We start from the raw sequence: 24122 nt of genomic DNA, 5'->3' as shown, positions 1-24122 counted from the left end.
CACAACTCACAGCCAACAAACACCAACACATACACTAACACACAACACACAACTCACAGCCAACAAACACCAACACACACAACACACAACTCACAGCCAACAGACACCAACACACACAACACACAACACACAACTCACAGCCAACAAACACCAACACATACATCAACACACAACACACAACTCACAGCCAACAAACACCAACACACACAACACACAACACACAACTCACAGCCAACAAACACCAACACACACAACACACAACACACAACTCACAGCCAACAAACACCAACACATACACCAACACACAACACACAACTCACAGCCAACAGACACAACACATACACCAACACACAACACACAACTCACAGCCAACAGACACCAACACATACACCAACACACAACACACAACTCACAGCCAACAAACACCAACACACACAACACACAGCGGTGATGGATGAGCAAGACTCTGTACAGGACAGGATCAGGCGACTAAGTTTTAAATGAGTTGGAGTTTTAGGAGGATGGGAGGAGCTGCAGAGATCGAGCTGCTCATGAATGCAAGCAACTAGACAAATTGTCAAATGTCATCAGAAGTAGGAGACCATTTTTAAGGGACGTTTCGCCATGTCCCTGTTTTGTTGGTAATCTTCTACCCTTCTCCTCCCCTCCACTGCTGAAGGTGTTAACTCCCCAAAGGAATCTGGTCACAGGAGTTCCTGGCATCCTCCGTCTTGAGCCTAGACAGCGAGTGTTGGCTCATCCTATCCAGTAACAAGAGTGCTAAATTCCACCTCAGCAACATCACCAGCCTCCACTCCTACCTTAGCCCTTCAGCCCCCCAAACCTTTATCTATGTTTTTAGTGATTCTAGACTTTGGTTCCTCCTTGCCAGCGTCCAAACCTTCACCGTCCACAACTCATCCAAATCCTAGCTGTCCATATCTTGCCTAATCCTTGTTGATCTGCACTGGTACCCTGCCCAATCCTAGAATCCTCCCAGGCCTTCAGCCCAGCTCATCTGTATCTTAATTCCAATCACCCGCCTTCATTCCATATCCCTTAATACTCTTACCCAACAAAAATCTACAAATCTCAGTTTTTAAATTTTCAATTGACCCCAGCCTCACCAGCTTTTTGAGGGAGAGAGTTCCAGATTTCCACTGCCCTTTATGTGAAAAAGTGCTTCCTGACATCACCACTGAACGGTCTAGCTGTAAGTTTAATATTATGCTCTTGATTTCCCCACCAGAGCAATTAGTTTCTCTGTATCTACTCTATCAAATGCTTTAATCATCTTAAGTACCTCAATTAAATCACTCTTTAATCTTCTCAACTCGAGGGAATACAAACCGAGTCTCTGCAATCTGTCAGCATATTCTAAGCCTTTTATCCCCACTGCAGGGGAAAGACAAACAGAAATGGATTGGGATAATGTTCTGAAATGGCGGAATTCACTGTGATAATGAGAAACATGGAAACATAGAAAATAGGTGCAGGAGTAGGCCATTCAGCGCTTCGAGCCTGCACCACCATTCAATAAGATCATGGCTGATCATTCCCTCAGTACCCCTTTCCTGCTTTCTCTCCATACCCTTGATCCCTTTAGCCGTAAGGGCCATATCCAACTCCCTCTTGAATATATCTAATGAACTGGCATCAACAACTCTCTGTGGAAGAGAATTCCACAGGTTAACAACTCTCGGAGTGAAGAAGTTTCTCCTCATCTGAGTCCTAAATGGCTTACCCCTTATCCTTAGACTGTGTCCCCTGGTTCTAGACTTCCCCAACATTGGGAACATTCTTCCTGCATCTAACCTGTCCAGCCCCGTCAGAATTTTATATGTTTCTATGAGATCCCCTCTCATCTTTCTAAACTCCAGTGAATACAGGCCCAGTCTATCCAGCCTCTCCTCATATGTCAGTCCTGCCATCCCGGGAATCAGTCTAGTGAACCTTCACTGCATTCCCTCAATAGCAAGAACATCCTTTCTCAGATTAGGAGACCAGAACTGAACACAATATTCCAAGTGAGGCCTCACCAAGGCCCTGTACAGCTGCAGCAAGATTTCCCTGCTCCTATACTCAAATCCCCTAGCTATGAAGGCCAACATGCCATTTGCCTTCTTCACCGCCTGCTGCACCTGCATGCCAACCTTCAATGACTGATGTACCATGACACCCAGGTCTCGTTGCATCTCCCCTTTTCCTAATCTGCCGCCATTCAGATAATATTCTGCCTTCATGTTTTTGCCACCAAAGTGGATAACCTCACATTTATCCACATTATACTGCATCTGCCATGCATTTACCCACTGACCTAACCTGTCCAAGTCACCCTGCAGCCTCTTAGCATCCTCCTCACAGCTCACACCGCCACCCAGCTTAGTGTCATCTGCAAACTTGGAGATATTACTCTCAATTCCTTCATCTAAATCATTGATGTATATTGTAAATAGCTGGGGTCCCAGTCCTGAGCCCTGCGGCACCCCACTAGTCACTGACTGCCATTCTGAAAAGGACCCATTTATCCCGACTATCTGTTTCCTGTCTGCCAACAGTTCTCTATCCACGTCAATACATTACCACCATTACCATGTGCTTGAATTTTGCACACCAATCTCTTGTGTGGGAGCTTGTCGAAAGCCTTTTGAAAGTTCAAATACACCACATCCACTGGTTCTCTCCCTTGACCACTCTGCCAGTTACATCCTCAAAAAATTCTAAAAGATTTGTCAAGCATGATTTCCCTTTCATAAATTCATGCTAACTTGGACCGATCCTGTCACTGCTTTCCAAATGCGCTGCTATTTCATCTTTAATAATTGATTCCAACATTTTCCCCACTACTGATCTATAATTAACCAGTCTATAATTACCTGTTTTCTCTCTCCCTCCTTTCTTAAAAAGTGGTGTTACATTAGTTACCCTCCAGTCCCTAGGAACTGATCCAGAGTCGAAAGACTGTTGGAAAATGACCACCAATGCATCCACTATTTCTAGGGCCACTTCCTTAAGTACTCTGGGATGCAGACTATCAAGTCCTGGGGATTTATCGGCCTTCAATCCCAACAATTACCCCAACACAATTTCCTGACTAATAAAGATTTCCTTCAGTTCCTCCTTCTCGCTAGACCCTCAGTCCCCTAGTATTTCCGGAACGTTATTTGTGTCTTCCTTCGTGAAGACAGAACCAAAGTAATTGTTCAATTAGTCTGCCATTTCTTTGTTCCCCATTATAAATTTTGCCTGATTCTGACTGCAAGGGACCTACGTTTGTCTTCACTAATCTTTTTCTCTTCACATATCTATAGAAGCTTTTGCAGTCAGTTTTTATGTTCCCAGCAAACTTCCTCTCATACTTTATTTTCCCCCTCCTACTTAAACCCTTTGTCCTCTTCTGCTGAATTCTAAATTTCTCCCCGTCCTCAGGACTGATGTTGAACTGCGTACACAGCGGGGACTGCTTACCTTGTTAAGTTTGGAGGCTCTGTACTCAGTCTGCCTAAAGACCTGTTGATAGAGGCTGGACAGCTTTGTCATGTCGTCTGTCAGACACTTGCTCTGTTGAGGGTTCTGCTCTGTGAAATCCTGCATCGTCGCGTCCAGTTCCACAAGCTTCACATTACAGCTGTCGAGCTTGTCCCAAAGTCTCTGCAAATACAAGGTCGTCAAATCCTCTCATAATGTACCCACGATAAACTTATTGTTCTGCCCACTGTTTCTCCCAGTAATGCAAGTCCCCCAGGCCCCTATTACTGAACTTAGGGTGTGCTCAGAAAACCTATTCACAGGCCTCTTTTAATATCCATGTTGGCCTTGGTGTCAACTATGGTTTAGTGGCTAGTTGGGAAAATGCTGGAGTCCATTAATAAGGAAGCAGTAGCAGGACATTTAGAAAAGCATCATTCAATCAAGCAGAGCCAGCATGGTTTTATGAAGGGAAAGTCATGTTTGACAAATTTGCTGGAATTCTTTGTGGATGTAATGAGCAGGGTGGATAAGGGGGAACCAGTGGATGTGGTGTATTTGGATTTCCAGAAGGCATTCTATAAGATGCCACATAAAAGGTTACTGCACAAGATAAAAGTTCACAGGATTGACGTTAATATATTAGCATGGATAGAGGATTGGCTAACTAACCAATCTGTGGTTTGGAAAATGTTGGAGTCCATTATTAAAGAAGCAGTAGCAGGACATTTGGAAAAGCAAAATTTGGTCAGGCAGAGTCAGCATGGATTTATGAAGGGGAAGTCATGTTTGACAAATTTGCTGGAATTCTTTGAGAATGTAACGAACAGGGTGGATAAAGGGGAACCAGTGGATGTGGTGTATTTGGACTTCCAGAAGGCATTTGACAAGGTGCCACACAAAAGATTACTGCACAAGATAAAAGTTCACGAAGTTGGGGTAATATATTAGCATGGATAGAAGATTGGCTGAAAAACAGAAAACAGAGAGTCGGGATAAATGGTTCATTGTCTGGTTGGCAATCAGTGATGAATGGGGTGCCACAGGGATCAGTGCTGGGACCCCAACTATTTACAATCTATATTAACGACTTGGAAGAGGGGACTGAATGTAATGTAGCTAAGTTTGCTGACGATACAAAGATGGGAGGAAGGGCAATGTGTGAGGAAGACATAAAGAGGCTGCAGGAGGACATAGACAGGCTAAGTGAGTGGGCAAGAATTTAACAGATGAAGTATAATGTTGGAAAGTGTGAGGTCATGCACTTCGGAAGAAAAAAACCAAAGAGCAAGTTATTATTTAAATGGAGAAAGATTGCAAAGTGCTGCAGTACAGCAGGACTTGAGGGTACTTGTGCATGAAACACAAAAGGATAGTATGCAGGTACAGCAAGTGATCAGGAAGGCAAATGGAATCTTGGCCTTTATTGCAAAGGGGATGGAGTATAAAATCAAGAAAGTCTTGTTACAGCTGTACAGGGTATTGGTGAGGCCACACCTGGAATACTGCGTGCAGTTTTGGTTTCCATATTTACGAAAGGATATACTTGCTTTGGAGGCAGTTCAGAGAAGGTTCACAGGGTTGATTCCATAGATGAGGGGGTTGACTTATGAAAATAGGTTGAGTAGGTTGGGCCTATACTCATTGGAGTTCAGAAGAATGAGAGGTGATCTTATCAAAACATATAAGATAATGAAGGGGCTCGACAAAGTGGATGCAGAGAGGCTATTTCCACTCATAGGGGAAATTAAAACTCGGAGATATAGTCTCAATATAAGGGGCCGCCCATTTAAAACTGAGATGAGGAGAAATTTCTTCTCTCAGAGGGTTGTAAATCTGTGGAATTCTCTGCTCCAGAGAGCTGTGGAGGCTGTGTCATTGAATAAATTTAAGGCGGAGATAGACAGATTTTTGAGCAATAAGGGAATAAAGGGTTATGGGGAGCAGGCAGGGAAGTGGAGCTGAGCCCACGATCAGATCAGCCATGATCTTATTAAATAGAGCAGGCTCGAGGGGCCAAATGGCCGACTCCAGCTCCTATTTCTTATGTTCTTATGTAGCACTCTCACCTCTGAGTCAGAAGGTCGTGGGTTCAAGTTCCACTCCAGAGACTTGAGGCTGACACTTCAGTGCAGTGTTGTGCGACTGCTGCACTGTTGGAGGTGCCGTCTTTCAGATGAGACGTTAAAACCGAGGCCCTGTCTGCTCTCCCAGGTGGACATAAATGGTTCCTGCTATACTGGTCCAAATTTATCCGTCAACTAATGTCACTTAAAAACAGATTATCTGGTCATTATCACATTGCTCTTTGTGGGATCTTTATCTCAACTGCGACAGCAGTTGAAAAGTACTTCATTGGCTGTGAAGCGCTTTGGGACGCCCTGAGGTCATAAAAGGCGCCGTACTAATGCAAGTTCCTTATTTCTTCTTCTTCACCAGCGCTATGAAGAACTATGAAGGGTAAGTTTTCAATCGGTTAGCCCCCCAATTAACAGACATAAATCAGACGTAAACACAGAAAGTTGCACGTGGCAAGGAGCAGGAAGCAGTATTTTCTGAGAAGCAGGACCATCGATTAGTCAACAGTGGGGTCAGAGGTGCGAACGAGACAAACTAGAGATAGTGAGTCAGCAAGGAATAGCACCAAGTGGGGAGTGGTGTTGAGAGGAGAGTGAGGACCATGATGGAGCTGGGAGTGACACCAAGAGGGAGTGGTGTTGAGAGGAGAGTGAGGACCATGATGGAGCTGGGAGTGACACCAAGAGGGAGTGGTGTTGAGAGGAGAGTGAGGACCATGATGGAGCTGAAAGTGACACCAAGAGGGAGTGGTGTTGAGAGGAGAGTGAGGGCCATAATGGAGCTGGGAGTGACACCAAGAGGGAGTGGTGTTGAGAGAAGAGTGAGGACCATGATGGAGCAAGGTGTAGCGAGCTAAGTGGTGAGTTTTAACTTGCCACTTTATTATTGTGGATATGAAAAGATCAAGATCCCGAAGATGATTCTGAAATAAATGAGAGAAGGAACAGCAGCCTCTTTAGAGAACTGTTGCATTTTCTTCATTGCATATCCTGAAATACTTCCTCCTGGTAACTGGTTGTCTGGTTTTGGACTCAACATAACGTAGCGAAAGCAAAAACTCTGGAGTCATTTCAGAACTAACTGAATGCTGGACTTTCGGGTCATTCTGGATCAATGAGCTGCAATGGGCCAAATAGCTTTTCTCACCACAATTATCCTGAGATCTTCTGATAATTCATCTCCTTCTTAGGAACTCAAAATAAAGCTCTCTCAATCGAACAATGTTCTACAGAATGCAGAAACTCTCCAAATGTCAACTGTACTTTTAAAAAGGCGAAAAAGGCAAGAGAGACCATCTTCAAAATAAATAATTTATAAAACTGAAAGCATGAAGGAATCTAGCCTCTGAATCAGAAATCCGTGGGTTCAAGTCCCACTCCCTCGACTTGAACACAAAATCCAGGCTGACACTCCCAGTACTGATGGAGTGCTGCACTGTCAGAGATTTATAGGCCTTTTTATTATAGGCCTCCGGGGGGCGCTAATGGGGCGCAATGGAGAGGTGGATGCTACCGCCTCCCGGGAAACTGCCCGGAGGTTTGGAGAGCGCTGTCCTGGCAGCGCCTCACCCAGCAATTAGCGCCCCGGCCCACTGTGCAACCAGTGAGGACGTCATCACCATGCGTACCGACCTCTCACCACCCCGTGGGGGAAATTGCGGATGTCAACGCCAGCTTTGTGGGTCGCCCCTTAAAGGGGAGGCCATTAGCGTCGTGGGCCGCCATCTTTATTTGTTGGCCGACTCTTGCGTCGGCCTGACAATGGCGGCCCTCACGTTGACCGGGCCGCCATCCTGCGGCTCGGCACTCTGCTTTGGGCGCTGGTCTGCTGGCTCGGTCGATAGACTCCCTGGTGGCCCAGTGACGGCCACCAAAGGGCCTGCAGAGTGCACAGCGGCACTCCCCTTTAATGGAAGGGGAGGGACATTGTAGCGCGTCAGCGCCAGGCAGAGCATCCGTGTAGTGCTGCACTCAAGGCTGTGCTTTTACCCCGGGAGCGCCCCTCAAAGGAAGCAGAGGGCCGGAGACAGCGCTCCGCTTCCTTTGAGGGGCGCATGGCCCAATTTCGCATCGGGGGCGGGACCCTGGGCCAGGCGCAGGAAATCGCAGCCCCGGAAAGTTACCGCCCCCAATCGGGGCGAGGGGCAATTTCTAGCCTGCTGTCTTTTGGATGAGTCGTTAAACTGCGGCCCTATTCACCTGTTGAGGTTGGTCATCTGAGCACTGACGATCCTGTGGCCTATCTGAAGAACAGAATACTGGCCAACAATCTTCCCTCAACCAACACCACCAATCTATATAGTTTAATTCCTCATTTGTCTGATAACAATTTGTGGGATCTTGCTGTGCACAAATTGGCTGTAGTGTTTGTGTACAAAGCAACTGTGACTACACTTCGAACAACTCACTCTTGTTTGAAACACTTTGGGATGTTTCTGGCGATGTGATAAGGTGCTGTATAAACTAAAGTTCTTTCCGATTTGCTCTTCTCCCAATCTGATGTACAAATGATAGAAAAGTCCCCTTGTGTTGGAGGTGAGGGAGCAAGATAACACAGGTTCATCAAACCTCCTTGTGTATACAGATGAATAATACATACTCTTTCCATTGAAAAGTGCTGTGAACTAAAGACATCCATGTTAGCTTTTTGTGCCTCCAACATTGAATGCAATAAAACTGACCATTGTTTGCCTTCCTCACCTTCTGCTCAATCTTGGCTTGTACGATATCGGATCCTTTCTCTTTCAGTTTTCTGGAAATGTCATTCAGTCCTACAGAGATCTCCCGCATCCTGCAGTTAAAGTCCAGGGTCACCGCCTGCATTTGCTGAGCTTCTCCTTCTTTCACATTCACCTATACAGTGAGAGCATTGAACGTAACAACTGGGAGTCACAGCTCGTAGTCATAGAAACATAGAAACATAGAAAATAGATGCAGGAATAGGCCATTCGGCCCTTTGAGCCTGCACCGCCATTCAATGAGTTCATGGCTGAACATGCAACTTCAGTACCCCATTCCTGCTTTCTCGCCATACCCCTTGATCCCCCTAGTAGTAAGGACTACATCTAACTTCTTTTTGAATATATTTAGTGAATTGGCCTCAACAACTTTCTGTGGTAGAGAATTCCACAGGTTCACCAGTCTCTGGGTGAAGAAGTTTCTCCTCATCTCGGTCCTAAATGGCTTACCCCTTATCCTTAAGACTGTGACCCCTGGTTCTGGACTTCCCCAACATTGGGAACATTGGGAACCCGTCAGAATTTTAAACGTTTCTGTCATGTATTCAACCAGCATTGTAACCCATGTATAAACTGAACTAAGTTGTACAACGTGAGAACACTGACCACTAGGTGGGAGACACTCCTAACCTGGACCTTCATCACTTGAGTGCTAAGGAATAAAGGACAGGTCACAGACTGACCTTCTCTCAAGCATGGGCCTCGTGTGCATTTATACTGTATAGTAAGGACGTATCAATGGCGACAAGAAACTGGGATTTAAACCACGCGAGCATGGCCACTAGCAGAACAGACGAGAGATACTGTGTTAAGGAATGGTTGGGACAGAGATTCAACATTGTTAAAGCAGCACACAGTTCTCCAGGCAGACAAGGGCAGTCGGGCATGCCCCAACATGTAGTCAAACCCAGAGGAGTTCAACAGAGGCAATGGCAAGCTGAACAGTGATTCACGCCATTGCAAGGGACAATGCGGCCAGTAATGGGGCCATCAACACCTGTTAATGGTGCACTCAAGGACAATAACAGGGGCAGTCAGGGACGATCGACTGGCAAGGGAACTTTTGTTTCAAACCGCAACTCATACTGGAGGCGTGGAGGCACACATTCAGCCGGAGTTTGCAGAGATGAGCAAAATACCTGCAGAAATTGCAGAAATGGACACTGGGGGAAATCGCTGGAAGCTGAAGTTCAGCGAGTTCATGTGGAGCACGTATACAGTTCATACACCAGGACGCCACCGATAATGATGAAAGTGCTCCTCAATGGCATCCCAGTATCAATGGAGTTAGACACGGGTGCCAGCCAGTCCCTGATGGGTATCAAACAGTTCGAAAAGTTGTGGGCATCCAAGGCCAGGAGGCCAGAATTATCGCCGATTGACGCACAGCTACGGACTTACACAAAGCAGATCATTCCGGTGGGTCGTCGTGACCCACAAAGGTTCGGAGAACAGACTGCCACTCTGGATTGTCCCAGGGGACGGTCCCGCACTACTGGGGAGGAGTTGGCTTGCTGTCATGAACTGGAAATGGAGCGATGTCAATGCAATTTCCTCTGTGGAGCGAGTATCATGCTCACAGATCCTGGACAAATTTGACTCATTATTTCAACCCGGCATTGGCACTTTCATGGGGGCCAAGGTAGTGATTCACATAAACCCGGACACCAGGCCAGTACACCACAAGGCCAGAGCGGTGCCGTACGTGATGCGGGAAAAGATGAAGGCCAATTGGACCGCCTGCTGAGGGAAGGCATCATCTCGCCAGTCGAATTCAGTGACTGGGCGAGCACGATTCAGCCGGTGCTCAAGGCGGATGGGTCGGTCAGGATATGTGGCGATTACAAGGCCACCATCAATCGGGTGTCACTCCAAGACCAGTACCCGCTACCGAGAGCGGAGGACCTCTTTGCGACGCTATCCGGTGGCAAACCTTTTTCAAAATTGGACCTGACCTCAGCTTACATGACCCAGGAGCTGGCGAGTAAGTCGAAGAAGCTGATCACCATCATGACACACAAGGGGTTGTTTGAGTACAACAAATGTTCATTCGGGATTCGCTCGGCCGCCGCGATCTTCCAACGAAATATGGAAAGCCTCCTCAAGTCGATTCCAGGGACGGTGGTTTTTCAGGACGACATTCTCATTACGGGTTATGATACTGAAGAACACCTCCACAACCTGGAGGAGGTACTACGCAGACTGGACTGGGTAGGTCTGCGACTGAAAAAGGCGAAGTGCGTCTTCCTAGCTCCAGAGGTAGAATTCCTGGGGATGAGGGTAGCAGCAGACGGGATCAGCCCTACTGCGTCCAAGACTGAAGCGATCCAGAGAGCACCCAGACCCCATAATACGACGGAGCTGCGTTCGTTCCTGGGGCTCCTGAACTATTTTGGTAACTTTCTTCTCAAATTGAACATGCTGCTAGAGCCGCTACACGTGTTCCTACGCAAAGGTCGCGAATGGGTCTGGGGGGACAGCCAGGAAAGGGCTTTTAATAGAGCACGCAATTTGTTATGTTCCAACAATCTGTTAATGCTATATGACCCATGTAAGAAACTTGTGTTAACGTGCGATGCGTCGTCCTATGGTGTCGGGTATGCGTTGCAGCATGTCAATGCCAAGGGTCAGTTACAGCCGGTAGCTTATGCCTCCAGAAGTCTGTCCCAGGCAGAAAGGGGCTACGGGATGGTAGAAAAGGAGGTGCTCGCATGTGTATATGCGGTAAAGAAAATGCACCAGTACCTGTTTGGCAGGAAATTTGAGCTGGAGACAGATCACAAACCCCTAACGTCCCTTTTGGCCGACAACAAGGCCATAAATGCAAACGCATCGGCCCGCATACAGAGGTGGGCACTCATGTTAGCCGCCTATGACTACACAATTCGGCACAGGCCGGGCACCGAAAACTGCGCCGATGCACTCAGCAGGCTCCCACTAGCCACCACTGAGGGGGCTACCGAGCATGCTGCTGAGATGGTCATGGCTGTTGAAGCTTTCGGAAGCGAAGGCTCACCCGTGACAGTCCGTCAGATTAAAGTCTGGACAAATAGAGACCCGCTATTGTCTCTAGTCAAGAAATGTGTCCTGAATGGGGACTGGGCAGCCACGTACAGGGCATGCCCTGAGAAATTTAAACCATTTCACAGGCTCAAGGATGAACTCTCGATTCAGGCCGATTGCCTACTGTGGGGAAACCGCATAGTCATGCCCCAGATGGGCAGAGAGGTGTTCATCAGAGAACTCCACAATGGGCACCCGGGCATTGTCACGATGAAGGCAATTGCCAGGTCACACGTTTGGTGGCCAGGGATAGATGCAGATCTGGAACTTTGTGTTTGCAGGTGCAACACGTGTGCCCAGCTGGGCAATGCGCCCAGGGAAGCCCCCCTTAGCCCCTGGCCATGGCCCGCCAAGCCTTGGTCACGCATCCATGTGGACTACGCAGGTCCTTTCATGGGGAAAATGTTTTTGGTTGTAGTAGACGCCTATTCCAAATGGATCGAGTGTGACATTTTAAATTCAAGCACATCCTCTGCCACGGTAGAAAGTCTACGGGCAATGTTCGCCGCCCACGGTCTACCGGACATCTTGGTCAGCAACAATGGCCCGTGCTTCACAAGCACTGAATTCCAGGACTTCATGGCAGGCAATGGAATTAACCATGTCAGAATGGCACCGTTCAAGCCGGCCTCAAACGGCCAGGCAGAACGAGCAGTGCAGATAATCAAACAGGGGATGCTCAGAATCCAAGGGGGTTCCCTACAATGCCGCTTATCACGCCTCCTGTTGGCCTATAGATCCCGACCACACTCGCTCACAGGGGTTCCACCCGCAGAGCTACTAATGAAAAGGATGCTCAAAACCCGGTTATCCCTTATACACCCCACCATGAAAGAAATTGTCGAGAGCAGGCGCCAGTCACAATATGACTACCATGACAGGAATGCGAGGGCACGATGTATTGATGTAAATGATCCTGTTTTTGTCCTCAACTACGCTGCAGGGCCCAAATGGCTCGCAGGCACTGTGGTTGCCAAAGAGGGAAATAGGATTCTGGTAGTTAAACTTACCAATGGACAAATCTGTCGCAAACATGTGGATCAAACAAAAAGGAGGTTCAGCAACCCCATAGAAGAAGCAGAGGAAGAACACGATATTGAATTCACTCCACCACAGGTGACCGAACACCGGAACCAAAGGGAGGAGAGCCCAGTCACTGTGGGCAGTCCGGACAGGCCTGAGGCACCGCAAACAGCAGACACTCAGGCCAGCGCCCAACAACCGGAGCCCCAACTCAGGTGCTCTACAAGGGAGCGTAAACCACCAGAGAGACTCAACCTGTGATCCCAATAAGACTTTGAAGGGAAGGTGATGTCATGTATTCAACCAGCATTGTAACCCATGTATAAACTGACCTAAGTTGTACACCGTGAGAACACTGACCACTAGGTGGGAGACACTCCTAACCTGGACCTTCAGGTATAAAAGGGGAAGCTCCACCCACCTTCATCACTTGAGTGCTAAGGAATAAAGGACAGGTCACAGACTGACCTTCTCTCAAGCATGGGCCTCGTGTGCATTTATACTGTATAGTAAGGACGTATCAGTTTCTATGAGATCCCCTCTCATTCTTCTGAACTCCAGTGAATACAAGCCCAGTCGATCCAGTCTTTCTTGATATGTCAGTCCCGCCATCCCGGGAATCAGACTGGTGAACCTTCGCTGCACTCCCTCAATAGCAAGAATGTCCTTCCTCAAATTAGGAGACCAAAACTGTACACAATACTCCAGGTGTGGCCTCACCAAGGCCCTGTACAACTGAAGTAACACCTCCCTGCTCCTGTACTCAAATCCCCTCGCTATGAAGGCCAACATGCCATTTGCTTTCTGAACCGCCTGCTGTACCTGCATGTCAACATAGTCTGAACCAGCCTTCCCCTTTACAAATTAAAGTCATGCCCATTTTATTCTGGGGGAGTGGTTGTGTGTGGGTGGGGGTGGGGGGGGGAAGAGGAGAGGCTCCATTTTGAGCAAAGAGGAAATGACAGAAACCTGCTGCACAAAATGACTATTTTCCCAAGTTTGCTTTGCCTCTCAGCAGCATGGAATCAGACAGCATAGAAGGGGGCCATTCTGCCCATCGTGCCTGTGTTGGCTCTCTGAAGGAACTACCCAATTAGTCCCACTCTCCTGCTTTTTCCCCAGAGCCCTGTACATTTTTCCTTTGTAAGTATTTATGCAATTCCCTTTTGAAAGTTACTACTGAATCTGCTTCCACCACCCTTTCAGGCAGTGCATTCCAGATCATCACAACTCACTGTGTAAAAAAATCCCCATCATCTCCCTCTGGCTCTTTTGCCAATTATCTTAAATCTGTGACCTTTGCTTACCAACTCTCTTGCCAGTGCAAACAGGTTCTCCTTATTTACTCTATCAAAACCCTCCATAATTTTGAACAACTCCATTAAATCTCCCCTTAACCTTCTCTGCTCTAAGGAGAACAACCCCAGCTTCTCCAGTCTCTCCATATAACTGAAGTCCCTCATCCATGGTATCATTCTAGACAATCTCCTCTGTACCTTCTCCCAAGGCCTTGAGATCCTTCCTAAAGTATGATGCCCGGAACTGGGCACAATCCTCCTGCTGAGGCCCAACCAAGAATGTATAAAGGCTTAGCATGACTTCCTTGCTTTTGTACTCTCTATTTATAAAGCCCAGGATCCCGTATACTTTTTAAAGAGTCTTACAAACTTGTCCTGCACCTGCAACAGTTTGAGTATGTGTGGTCTTTCTGTTCCTGCGCCCTCTTTTAAATTGTACCATTTTGTTTATACTGCTGCTCTTCATTCATCCTATCAAAATGCATCGTGTACTGGTATCAAACGAGTCCCCTTTGCTCTGCTCCAATGATATGCTTTATCCCCACGCCCTGTCACTTACTTTGCCACATTTTCTTCTCCTTTGTGCGCCTCAAGTTTCAGTGAACTGATGATAGATACATCATCAGCATCATCATAGACAGTCCCTCGGAATCGAGGAAGACTTGCTTCCACTCCCAAAGTGAGTTCTCTGGTGGCTGAACAGTCCAATACGAGAGCCACAGACCCTGTCACAGATGGGGCAGACATTCTTCGAGGGAAGGGGTGGGTGGGGCTGGAAGAGGTCAAGCGCTCCTTCCGCTGCCTGCGCTTGACCTCTTCACGCTCTTTGCGTTGAGACTCGAGGTGCTCAGCGCCCTCCCAGATGCACTTTTTCCACCTCGGGCGGTCTTCGGCCAGGGTCTCCCAGGTGTCAGTGGTGATGTCGCACTTTACTAGGGAGGCTTTGAGGGTATCCTTGTAATGCTTCCGCTGCCCACCTTTGGCTCGTTTACCATGAAGGAGCTCCGTTAGAGAGTCTCGTGTCTGGCATGCGAACTATGTGGCCAGCCCAGCAAAGCTGATCAAGTGTGGTCAGTGCTTCAATACTGGGGATGTTAGCCTGGACGAGGACACTGATGTTGGTGCGCCTGTCCTCCCAGGGAATTTGCAGGATCTTGCGGAGACATAGTTGCTGATATATGTCCAGCGACTTGAGGTGCCTTCTATACATCGTCCAAGCCTCGGATCCATACAGGAGGGCGGGTATTACTGCAGCGCTGTAGATCACTGATAGATACAGTGACCTGATAGGCAACTCACTGTCTTGAGTTCATATCCAGCCAAAACCGTTAAGACAGTCAGAGCACTACAGATTTCTCTCCAGGGGGTAAACTGAGCTCAAGTTTATGACAATTTGTCCCAGTTGGAAAGCCTTGCTTCTTCCAGGAAGAATTATCCCTAATGAATCAATCAAGAAGTGGGTGCAAGACTCTAGAGTCTAAGTGACAGGCAAACTCAGGACTCACTTTCCAATGACCCCCACAGACATCGGCTGGAGCACTGAACTGTTGAGTAGCAGGCTCGAGAGGGGAACCCTGTCTTGACTTGACACTTACAGCTGGGTGAGCCTGCAAGCCCTGGCCAAGTCATCTGGGAGAATGGAGAGAAACGAGCGCTCGCGCATCACTCAACGCCGATGGTCAACGCAGACGTGTGAGACCTGCACGAGCCGAGGAGAGGAAGTGGAAACCCAACCGTTGAAAATAAAATCTAGAATAACTGCTTATTTCAATTAATTCAAAAAAATAGCTATTTTAAATCAGAATAAAAGGTAATGGCTGGTGTTTTTAATATATTAGAAGCCAGTTGCCTTTTTAAAAAAATGTTCTTGGGATATGGGTGTCGCTGGCATTGATTGCCCATCCTTGGCTTCCCTTTAAAAGGTGGTGGTGGGCAGTGTGAATCACCATTATCTCCTAAAGCTTCCCAACTACTGCTGGAAGAGACAGCATTAGTACTTCAGCAAAATACAAGACCATGAATGTTGAAATGTTATACTTATAACTAATGTGAAAGGGTGGAGAATTTCATTATCGCCCTGTTTGGGGGCGGTACCTTTTGAAAGCTGGGAAACTTAGCGCCAGGGGCCAATGTTTCCCCGCGCTCAAAAAATTGGCTTTAGCGCTCCAGGAAGGAGGTGGAGCACTGAAGGACGCGGGCGGGGCGGAAACCTTAGCAGTGCCGCGCACTGGGCTGTGCAGCACTGCCATGTACAGAGGGCCTTTCCTTCCCTTAAAGGGAAGGGCCATCGCTGCAAATAAAACCGGACCTACATGGAGCACCCAGGGAGTGGCGAACCCGGCACTCAAACAGAGTGCTGGGCTGAGCGATCGTAACAGGAACCCACGAAAAAAAAAACGCATCAACAACGGTAAGTTATTTTTACATACCTTGGCCACCTCGCCTTTGATCATCGGCCCGGTAGCGACCGGCCGCGCGATCCACGCCTCCTGCAGCTGCCGGTGTTTTCGCCCGGTGCTGCTGCAGGGGGTGAAAGTGAATTTCGGGTCCGGGGCACTACCAGGGCGATGTGCACAGCGATGATGTCACGATCTCCGGGTGCAGGAGATTGGGGCGCAATGCCGTAGCGCCGCTGCTAAAGCCCCGCCCAATATGGCAGGGGTCGACGTCAGCAAAGACATTTGTGCCCCGTTAGCGACCCCCTTGGGGCACTAACAGGAGGTGCAAATGCACCCAATTTCTAGCCCAAAGACTCCAAGCTATTTAATGTCCGGACAAAGAATGTAAGAGGCCGTAAATGAATTCTTGAAATTATTTCTTGGGATGTGGGCGTCACTGGAAAGGCTGCCACTTATTGCCCATCCCCAGTTGCCTTTGAGAAGGCGATGGTGGGTCTTCTCCTTGGAACGCTGCAGTCTGTGTGGTGCGGGTACTCCCACAATGCTGCGAGGTTTGGAGTTCCAAGATTTTGATCCAGTGATGATGAAGGAATGGCAATATATGTCCAAGTCAGGATGGTGTGTGTCTTGGAGGTGATGGTGTTCCCATGCACCTGCTGCCCTTGTCCTTCGAAAGGGTGGAGGCAGCGGGTTTGGGAGGTGCTGCCGAAGAAGCCTTGGCGAGTTGCTGCACTGCCTCCTGTAGATGGTACACCCGGCAGCCACGGTGCGCCAGTGGTGGAGGGAGTGGATGTTTAAGGTAGTGAATGGTCTGCCTGAGAAAAGTACATCGCTGAAGGACCGAACGCCAACTTTACCTGTTCCTCAATGGCTCCAAGGGCCAGTGTGACCTCAGCCAGTTGCTCGGAGAGCTCAGAGGGCAGAATGGTGTAAAGCTCCAGGTACTTATCGCGCTGTCTCTCTCCCAGTCGTTCCACCATCTGGTGTCGAGCAGCTACCTCGCTGTGCAGTTCCTAAACACAAGAGGTTACATTACAGTGAGAGAAAGACTTTCCAATTCCTTTGATTAAAAACAAATGAAGGAAATGACGTAGAAATTACAAAATGACCTTTGCTGATGAGTAAATGCTTCACCATTACACGATGATGAGCCAGCACGGGCATGATGGGCCGAATGGTTTCCTTTTATGCAGTAAATTATTATGATTCTAATACTCACTTTGTACAATTAAAATCTTCCAGGGTGCCCCAGTGAAAATCCAGCAGCTTGAATCTTCAATGTTACTATATTGGCTCACGCTCCACCAATACCTCAGTTTTAAAATTCTCATCCTTGCTTTCAAATTCCACAATGGACTCACCCCTCCCTATCTCTGTAACCTCCTCCAGCCCTAAACCCTCCCTATCTCTGTACCCACCTCCAGCCCTACAACCCTCCCTATCTCTGTACCCACCTTCAGCCCTACAACCCTCCCTATCTCTGTACCCACCTCCAGCCCTACAACCCTCCCTATTTGTAACCTCCTCCAGACTTACAATCCTCCCTATCTCTGTACCCACCTCCAGCCCTACAACCCTCCCTATCTCTGTACCCTCCTCCAGCCTTACAACCCTCCCTATCTCTGTACCCACCTCCAGCCCTACAACCCTCCCTATCTCTGTACCCTCCTCCAGCCCTACAACCCTCCCTATCTCTGTACCCATCTCCAGCCCTACAACCCTCCCTATCTCTGTAACCTCCTCCAGCCCTACAATCCTCCCTATCTCTGTACCCTCCTCCAGCCCCACACAACCCTCCCTATCTCTGTAACCTCCTCCAGCCCTACAACCCTCCCTATCTCTGTAACCTTCTCCAGTCCTACTGACCTCCCTATCTCTGTAATCTCCTCCAGCCCTACAAACCTCCCTATCTCTGTACGCTCCTTCAGCCCTACAATCCTCTGAGATCTCTGCGTTCTTCCAATTCTGGCCCCTTGTGCATCCCCAATTTCCATTGCCCCACCATTGGCGGCTGTGCCTTCTGGTGCCTTGGGCATAAGTTCTGGAATTCTCTCCCTAAACCTCCCTGTCTCTCTCTCTCTTCCTTTAAGATGCCCCTTAAAACGTACCTCTTTGACCAAGCTTTTGGTCACCTGTCCTAATATCTCCTTATGTGACCCGATGTCAAATTTTGTTTGTTAATGCTCCTGTAACGTGCCTTGTTTTTTTTACTACTTTAAAGGTACTATATAAATGCAAGTTATTCCAAAAGCAAAATACTGCGAATGCTGGAAATCAGAAAATAAAACAGAAAATGTTGGAAACACTCAGCAGGTCAGGCAGCATCTGCAGAGAAAGAAACAAGAGTTAACGTTTCAAGTCGATGACCTTACCTCTGACAAAAGGTCATCAACCTCAGACATGAACTCTTGTTTCTCTCTCCACGGATGCTGCCTGACCTGCTGAGTATTTTCAGTATGTTCTGTTTTTATTTTAAATGCAAGTTATTGCTGTTTACAACCCAGGTGTTACGTAGCACCTGGACATAACACAGGACGTAAACTTCAACTGGGAGATTCGCAGGCTGGTAACAGAACCCTCCGGAAATTAACGGAAGTAAAGGAGAGGGGGATGTGGGAGATTTTCCGTTCTGCGCTCTGTCCAGGCGATGTTTAATGCCCAAGCGATAACAACGAAAATCTGCCTCAAGTGTCTGTTCAGCCGCCATCGATAGCACCTGTTAGGTGTCAGCTGTGGCTCAGTGTTAGCATTCTCTTCTCCGAGTCAGAAGGTTGTGGGCTCAAGCCCCACTCCAGAAGCCTGAGCATAAAATCTCAGCTGACACTCCAGTGCAGTACTGAGGGAGTGCTGCACTGTCGGATAGGGTGTTAAACAAAGGCTCTCAGGTGGATGCAAAAAATCCCATGGCACTATTTGGAAGAAGAGCAGGAGTGTATCCTGGCCAATATTTGTCCTACAACCAGCATTACTAAAACAGATTATCTGGTCATTATCATATTGCTGTTTGTGGGAACTTGCTGTGTGCAAATTGGCTGCTGCGTTTCCCACATTACAATAGTGACTGCACTTCAAGTGTACTTTATTGACTGTAAAACGCTTTGGGACGCCCTGAGGTCGTGAAAGACGCTATATAAATGCATGTATTTCTTTCTTTTCTATTAACCCTTAGCTGTCCCTTACCTTCAACTCCCTGAGCTCCACAACAGCATCGGAGGTTGGGTTGAGCAGGTACTCTCTTGTCTCTTGGAGCCACTGTTTGATGGCATTTAATTCGCTCTCCACCTCCTCCCGCTCTTTCAGCTCCTGTTGGACCATTTTCTTGCTCTTCCTTATCTTCTGCCGAACGCTTTAATTGAAAACAGAGACTTTTCTCAATATTCACCTCAACCACGTCTTACGTAACCCAACACGAAAACTCGGTCCATGGAACAAAATCCTCCCGTCAGGAAAAATGGATTTCATTTTTTTTAATTTGATGAGTTCAAAATATGATTTTGAGAATGTAAATATCAGCAAGAGCTGTTTTCCCATTCTTTGGTAAGTCTGTACATTGAATGAAGCATCAGAGGCTCTGTCCTGGCCCAACGTTTATCCCTTGACCAACACCATTAAAACAGAGCGATTGGTCATTTACTTCACTCGCTATTTGTGAATTCTGCAGGCATGCCAGCCCGGGTCAGGTGTGATGGCCCCATGGACGAAGTCTGCTGTCACTCAATGTCTAGACTCATACATTCACATATCAAGAACGGCCAATTGAATGAGGTACTGGAAGCCTAACCAAAGACGCTAAGGGATAAGCAGTGAAAAAAACATGTCCACTGGTTGATGAATCAGTGAAAAGGGGGCAACGGACTGAGGAGAAAAAAGGGGAAGTCAGAGGAAACCTTTTCACACAGCGGGTTATTAGATCAGAGAATGCTGTACCGCAAAGGGCTATGGTCAGAGAATGCTGTACCGCAAAGGGCTATGGTCAGAGAATGCTGTACCGCAAAGGGCTATGGTCAGAGAATGCTGTACCGCAAAGGGCTATGGTCAGAGAATGCTGTACCGCAAAGGGCTATGGTCAGAGAATGCTGTACCGCAAAGGGCTATGGTCAGAGAATGCTGTACCGCAAAGGGCTATGGTCAGAGAATGCTGTACCGCAAAGGGCTATGGTCAGAGAATGCTGTACCGCAAAGGGCTATGGTCAGAGAATGCTGTACCGCAAAGGGCTATGGTCAGAGAATGCTGTACCGCAAAGGGCTATGGTCAGAGAATGCTGTACCGCAAAGGGCTATGGTCAGAGAATGCTGTACCGCAAAGGGCTATGGTCAGAGAATGCTGTACCGCAAAGGGCTATGGTCAGAGAATGCTGTACCGCAAAGGGCTATGGTCAGAGAATGCTGTACCGCAAAGGGCTATGGTCAGAGAATGCTGTACCGCAAAGGGTTATGGTCAGAGAATGCTGTACCGCAAAGGGCTATGGTCAGAGAATGCTGTACCGCAAAGGGCTATGGAGGGAGCAACTGCAACATCGTTTAAACGGGAACTGGATAAGGATTGGAAAAGGATCAATATAAAATGATACAGGGCAAGGGGCAGTGAAATGGGCTTTGAGTGGACAGCATTAGTTTAAGAACAAGCACTGGCACAATGGGCCGAATGACCTCTGACTTGGCTGTCATTTCTTTGATGGCAGAGATGGAAATATATCCCAGCTCGCGATCGCCTGGAGGAGCGGGGAGAAAATCAAGAGGGAACGGCAAAACGAGTCGCGCTGCTGGAAACATTATGGAGCTAGTTTCCGATGTATGGTGATTTGATATTTCTATAATGATAGAAAGACATTGCACTAGATATCACACTGCGTCAAACAACATATATGCTGTGGCTTGCTTGCCTTTATTTATTTCTAAAAATCCCCATCTATTTACGGATTAGTCCCTGGACCGGTGAAGTACCTATTGGTGAATAAATACTAATCAACTGGGAGAAATGGGGCTCCGTGCCTGGAGTATAAGGGTTGGTGTAAAACACTGGTGGCTGGGAGCACTGTAGTGAATGTCAGTCACCAAAAGCAGGACTCAGGTAAAGGGCACCCACTGTGAGCAATGAATTCTTGCAAAGCAAGATGGCAGATGTGTGTCCACGATGTGTAACAGGTGTACATCTGAACTATTCACACGACTGCCCAGGGACTGGCTCCAACTCCACTGATATAAGCTGCACACCAAAATATAAGTTGCATCGTCAGTTCAGTTGCTTCCGTTCAAGGTCACAGAGGTCAGCAAGATGTAAATGGAATGGAAAAAGAAACTCGAAAATTACATTATATTAAATTGGGACAGGAGGAGGAGGAGTCACAGGTTTAAACTAGTCAAAGGCAAATTTCGGACTGAAATTGAGTCATTCTTCTCCACACGGCACATGGAATGGACTCCCAGGTAGAGTGCTGGAGACAAAAGCCCTGGAATCAATTGGACACTCCAATGGGGGCATGTTGGCCTTTTCTGGACGGATGAACCTAGATGGGGCAAATGGCCTCCCTCATCTGTAATTATCTTGCGAAGTCACATGGACAATATAGTTCCCCAATGTAATGTGTGCACCTGTGAGTATGCTCACAAATAGTTGTAGAGCTGCTGAGTTGGGAGTAGCTTAGTCAGTCACGTGATGTTCACAAGACTCAATAAAACCTCAGCCAGTTGGGTTCAGGGGGTCCACAATGAGGTACGCAGTTGTGAGCCTGGTGGATGAATTAGTAATGTGTAGTGTGATTGTTAAATCTTTGCTAATAAATCAACTAGTTCTTAATACAATGTGTTGCTATGAATTCTTAAGCAAAGAATCCATGAAGCAAATGCATTACACCCAGAAATATGAGCTGCTTGTTGTTGCTTACCTTATTTAGGAAGCACTTTACAGCAATGGTCAATGCTGCCCACTGTAAAACATACATTTACCCAACCTACTCAGGGGAGGGAGCTGCTCCTTTTCTAATGGGGTAAATACAAGCCTCCCATCCGATCCACTTACTTGTCATATCTGTCCTGCATGGCTTTGATCTCATGCATGACAGGCAGGTCCTCGACAGAGGTAGAAGGCATGGCCACATCTCGGAGCATGTTGAGCGCTTGCTGCCGGAGAACAGTCAGAGTGGACTGCTCCCGCTCCACTTCCTGTGCGAAGGCGTCATGGTACTCCAGGAGCTCGAGCAGTTCGATCTTCCTCGCCTTTTCCACCGAGCTGTCCGGGAGCCGATCCTGCAGCTGGTCCACCACCACGGTAGTTGTCTCGATCTGGGGACCAAAGACAATCCCATGGAGGGAGGCAGAGTCACTAACATGAAAATAATCCCCCATGTAATGTATACCCCTGTGAGTATGCTCACAGATTTGTAAAACTGTTGCATTGTGAGTGGCTTAGCCAGTCATGTGATGCTCACAAGACTCAATAAAACTCCAGTCTGTTGGGTTCAGGGGATCCACGCAGAGGCAGGTGGTTGTGAGCCTGGTGGATGAACTGGTAATGTGTAGTGCGATTGTTAAACCTTTGCTAATAAACCAACTAGTTCTTAATAGCAAAGAAGCCATGAAGCAAGTACATTACACGCCTCACCGACAGAAAACAATCGGGTGAATTCACCGCCTCCCCACCACCCCCGCGTGCTCCAAGCGAGTGAGGGTCGGAGGAGGAACATAGGAATCAGAGGAGCTCATTCAACCCTCAAACCTGTTCCGCCATTCAATTAAAATTCCCATTTACCCGCCTTGGCTCCGTAACTCCTGAGAAGAGGCTAACAGTGTTGGGGGAATGGGATCATTGAGGTTACCCAGTTACTCGCTCAATAAGTTAGGTCTAGACTCCAAACCCATACAAAGCACAAAGGGTAGGAAGAGCAATAGAGAGCAGAATGCTAAAACAAGGATTGCAATTGAATAACATTACAAAGGAACCCTGTGCATGCACCCTGCTTGACAATGAAAGCTGTGACGATGTGGCCAACCCTCGTCATTCACTGGCCTAGTTCCCACTCACTCGCTAAGGGTAGAATTGAAAGCGATGTAGGGGTTTAGTGGAGTTGGCCTTGACAAGTCCAATCAGTGTGGAGCAGTTACCGAGAATGCTGAACTGTAGGACTGGGTGAAGAAACTTCAGCTTTTCAATTTGAAAGGGGTCGACTGAGGGGGAACTTGATGGATAGAAATTGCTAGAGAATAGGTAAATCGGGAACAATATTTTAAATTAAGCCCTTACAATAGGACAAGGAGACACAGCTGGTCAAAGTGCAAATTTAGGACTGAAATCAGCAATGATGGAATGTTTAAAAACCCCAGGATTACTCAGGAATCAGGTGGATGGGAGATTGTCGTAGGGTCTGTCTAGATGGCTGAGTTGGGTTGGGTTGAAAGGACCATCATTACCTTGTGATCTTGCGATTAACGGCAATCTTATCTGGACCTGCAATTTTTGATGATCTCGCCCATCCATCCAGCACCCCTCCCAGAATTCTGCCTGGGCACCTTTGTTTTGTTTGTTTTTGATCATTTATCCCAAACTCACTTTTGAATGCAGTGCTACAAACGAGCCAAGGGCCCCCTGCTACTTTCTACCATCGGGCCTCCTGTTTGAGCCTTCACACCTTTATCGTAAAAATGAACATATTAAGGAAAACATGGCCGTTCGTCAATGAATTGAGAAGACAGGTGTTTAAGCTGTTTCAGGTGGCTCTGGGCCTTGCGTCAATGGCTCCTTTATGTACTTTCCCTTTATTTGGAAAGATGAGTCCATTAGCCAAACCTGTGGTAAGGGATAAAAACAGAAAATCTCAGCAGGTCAGGCAGCATCTGTGGAGAGAGGCACAGAGTTAACGTATCAGGTCGATGATTTTTCGTCGGAACTGGAAGATGTTAGAGATGAACAGCTTTTAAGCAGGTGCAGAGCCAGGGAAAGGGGATGGGGAAGGAAAGAACAAAGGGGAAGTCTGTGATAGGGTGGAGGGCAGGAATGCCTTTTCCTCTTTGCCAGATTTCCCATACTTCCCTCCTCCCTCTGCTATTACATAAGAACAT

General features: G+C 47.6%; 1 protein-coding gene across 1 annotated transcript in view; it reads right to left on the bottom strand.

The window, feature by feature from the left end:
- The window catches only part of syne1b (spectrin repeat containing, nuclear envelope 1b), a 420847-nt gene that overhangs the window by 123558 nt on the left and 273167 nt on the right, over window positions 1-24122 (bottom strand). The window contains exons 79-83 of the mRNA XM_070891000.1: window positions 22087-22349; window positions 19248-19413; window positions 16925-17080; window positions 8247-8399; window positions 3469-3651 (exon numbers count right to left, since the gene is read on the bottom strand). Coding sequence (XP_070747101.1) covers window positions 3469-3651; window positions 8247-8399; window positions 16925-17080; window positions 19248-19413; window positions 22087-22349 — 921 coding nt within the window. The remainder of the gene's footprint in view (window positions 1-3468; window positions 3652-8246; window positions 8400-16924; window positions 17081-19247; window positions 19414-22086; window positions 22350-24122) is intronic.

Source organism: Pristiophorus japonicus, chromosome 9 (assembly GCF_044704955.1).
Source record: "Pristiophorus japonicus isolate sPriJap1 chromosome 9, sPriJap1.hap1, whole genome shotgun sequence".
Taxonomy (NCBI): Eukaryota; Metazoa; Chordata; class Chondrichthyes; family Pristiophoridae; genus Pristiophorus; species Pristiophorus japonicus.
The sequence above is the reverse complement of the archived record's forward strand: the minus strand, read 5'-3'. Positions and strand labels throughout refer to the sequence as shown.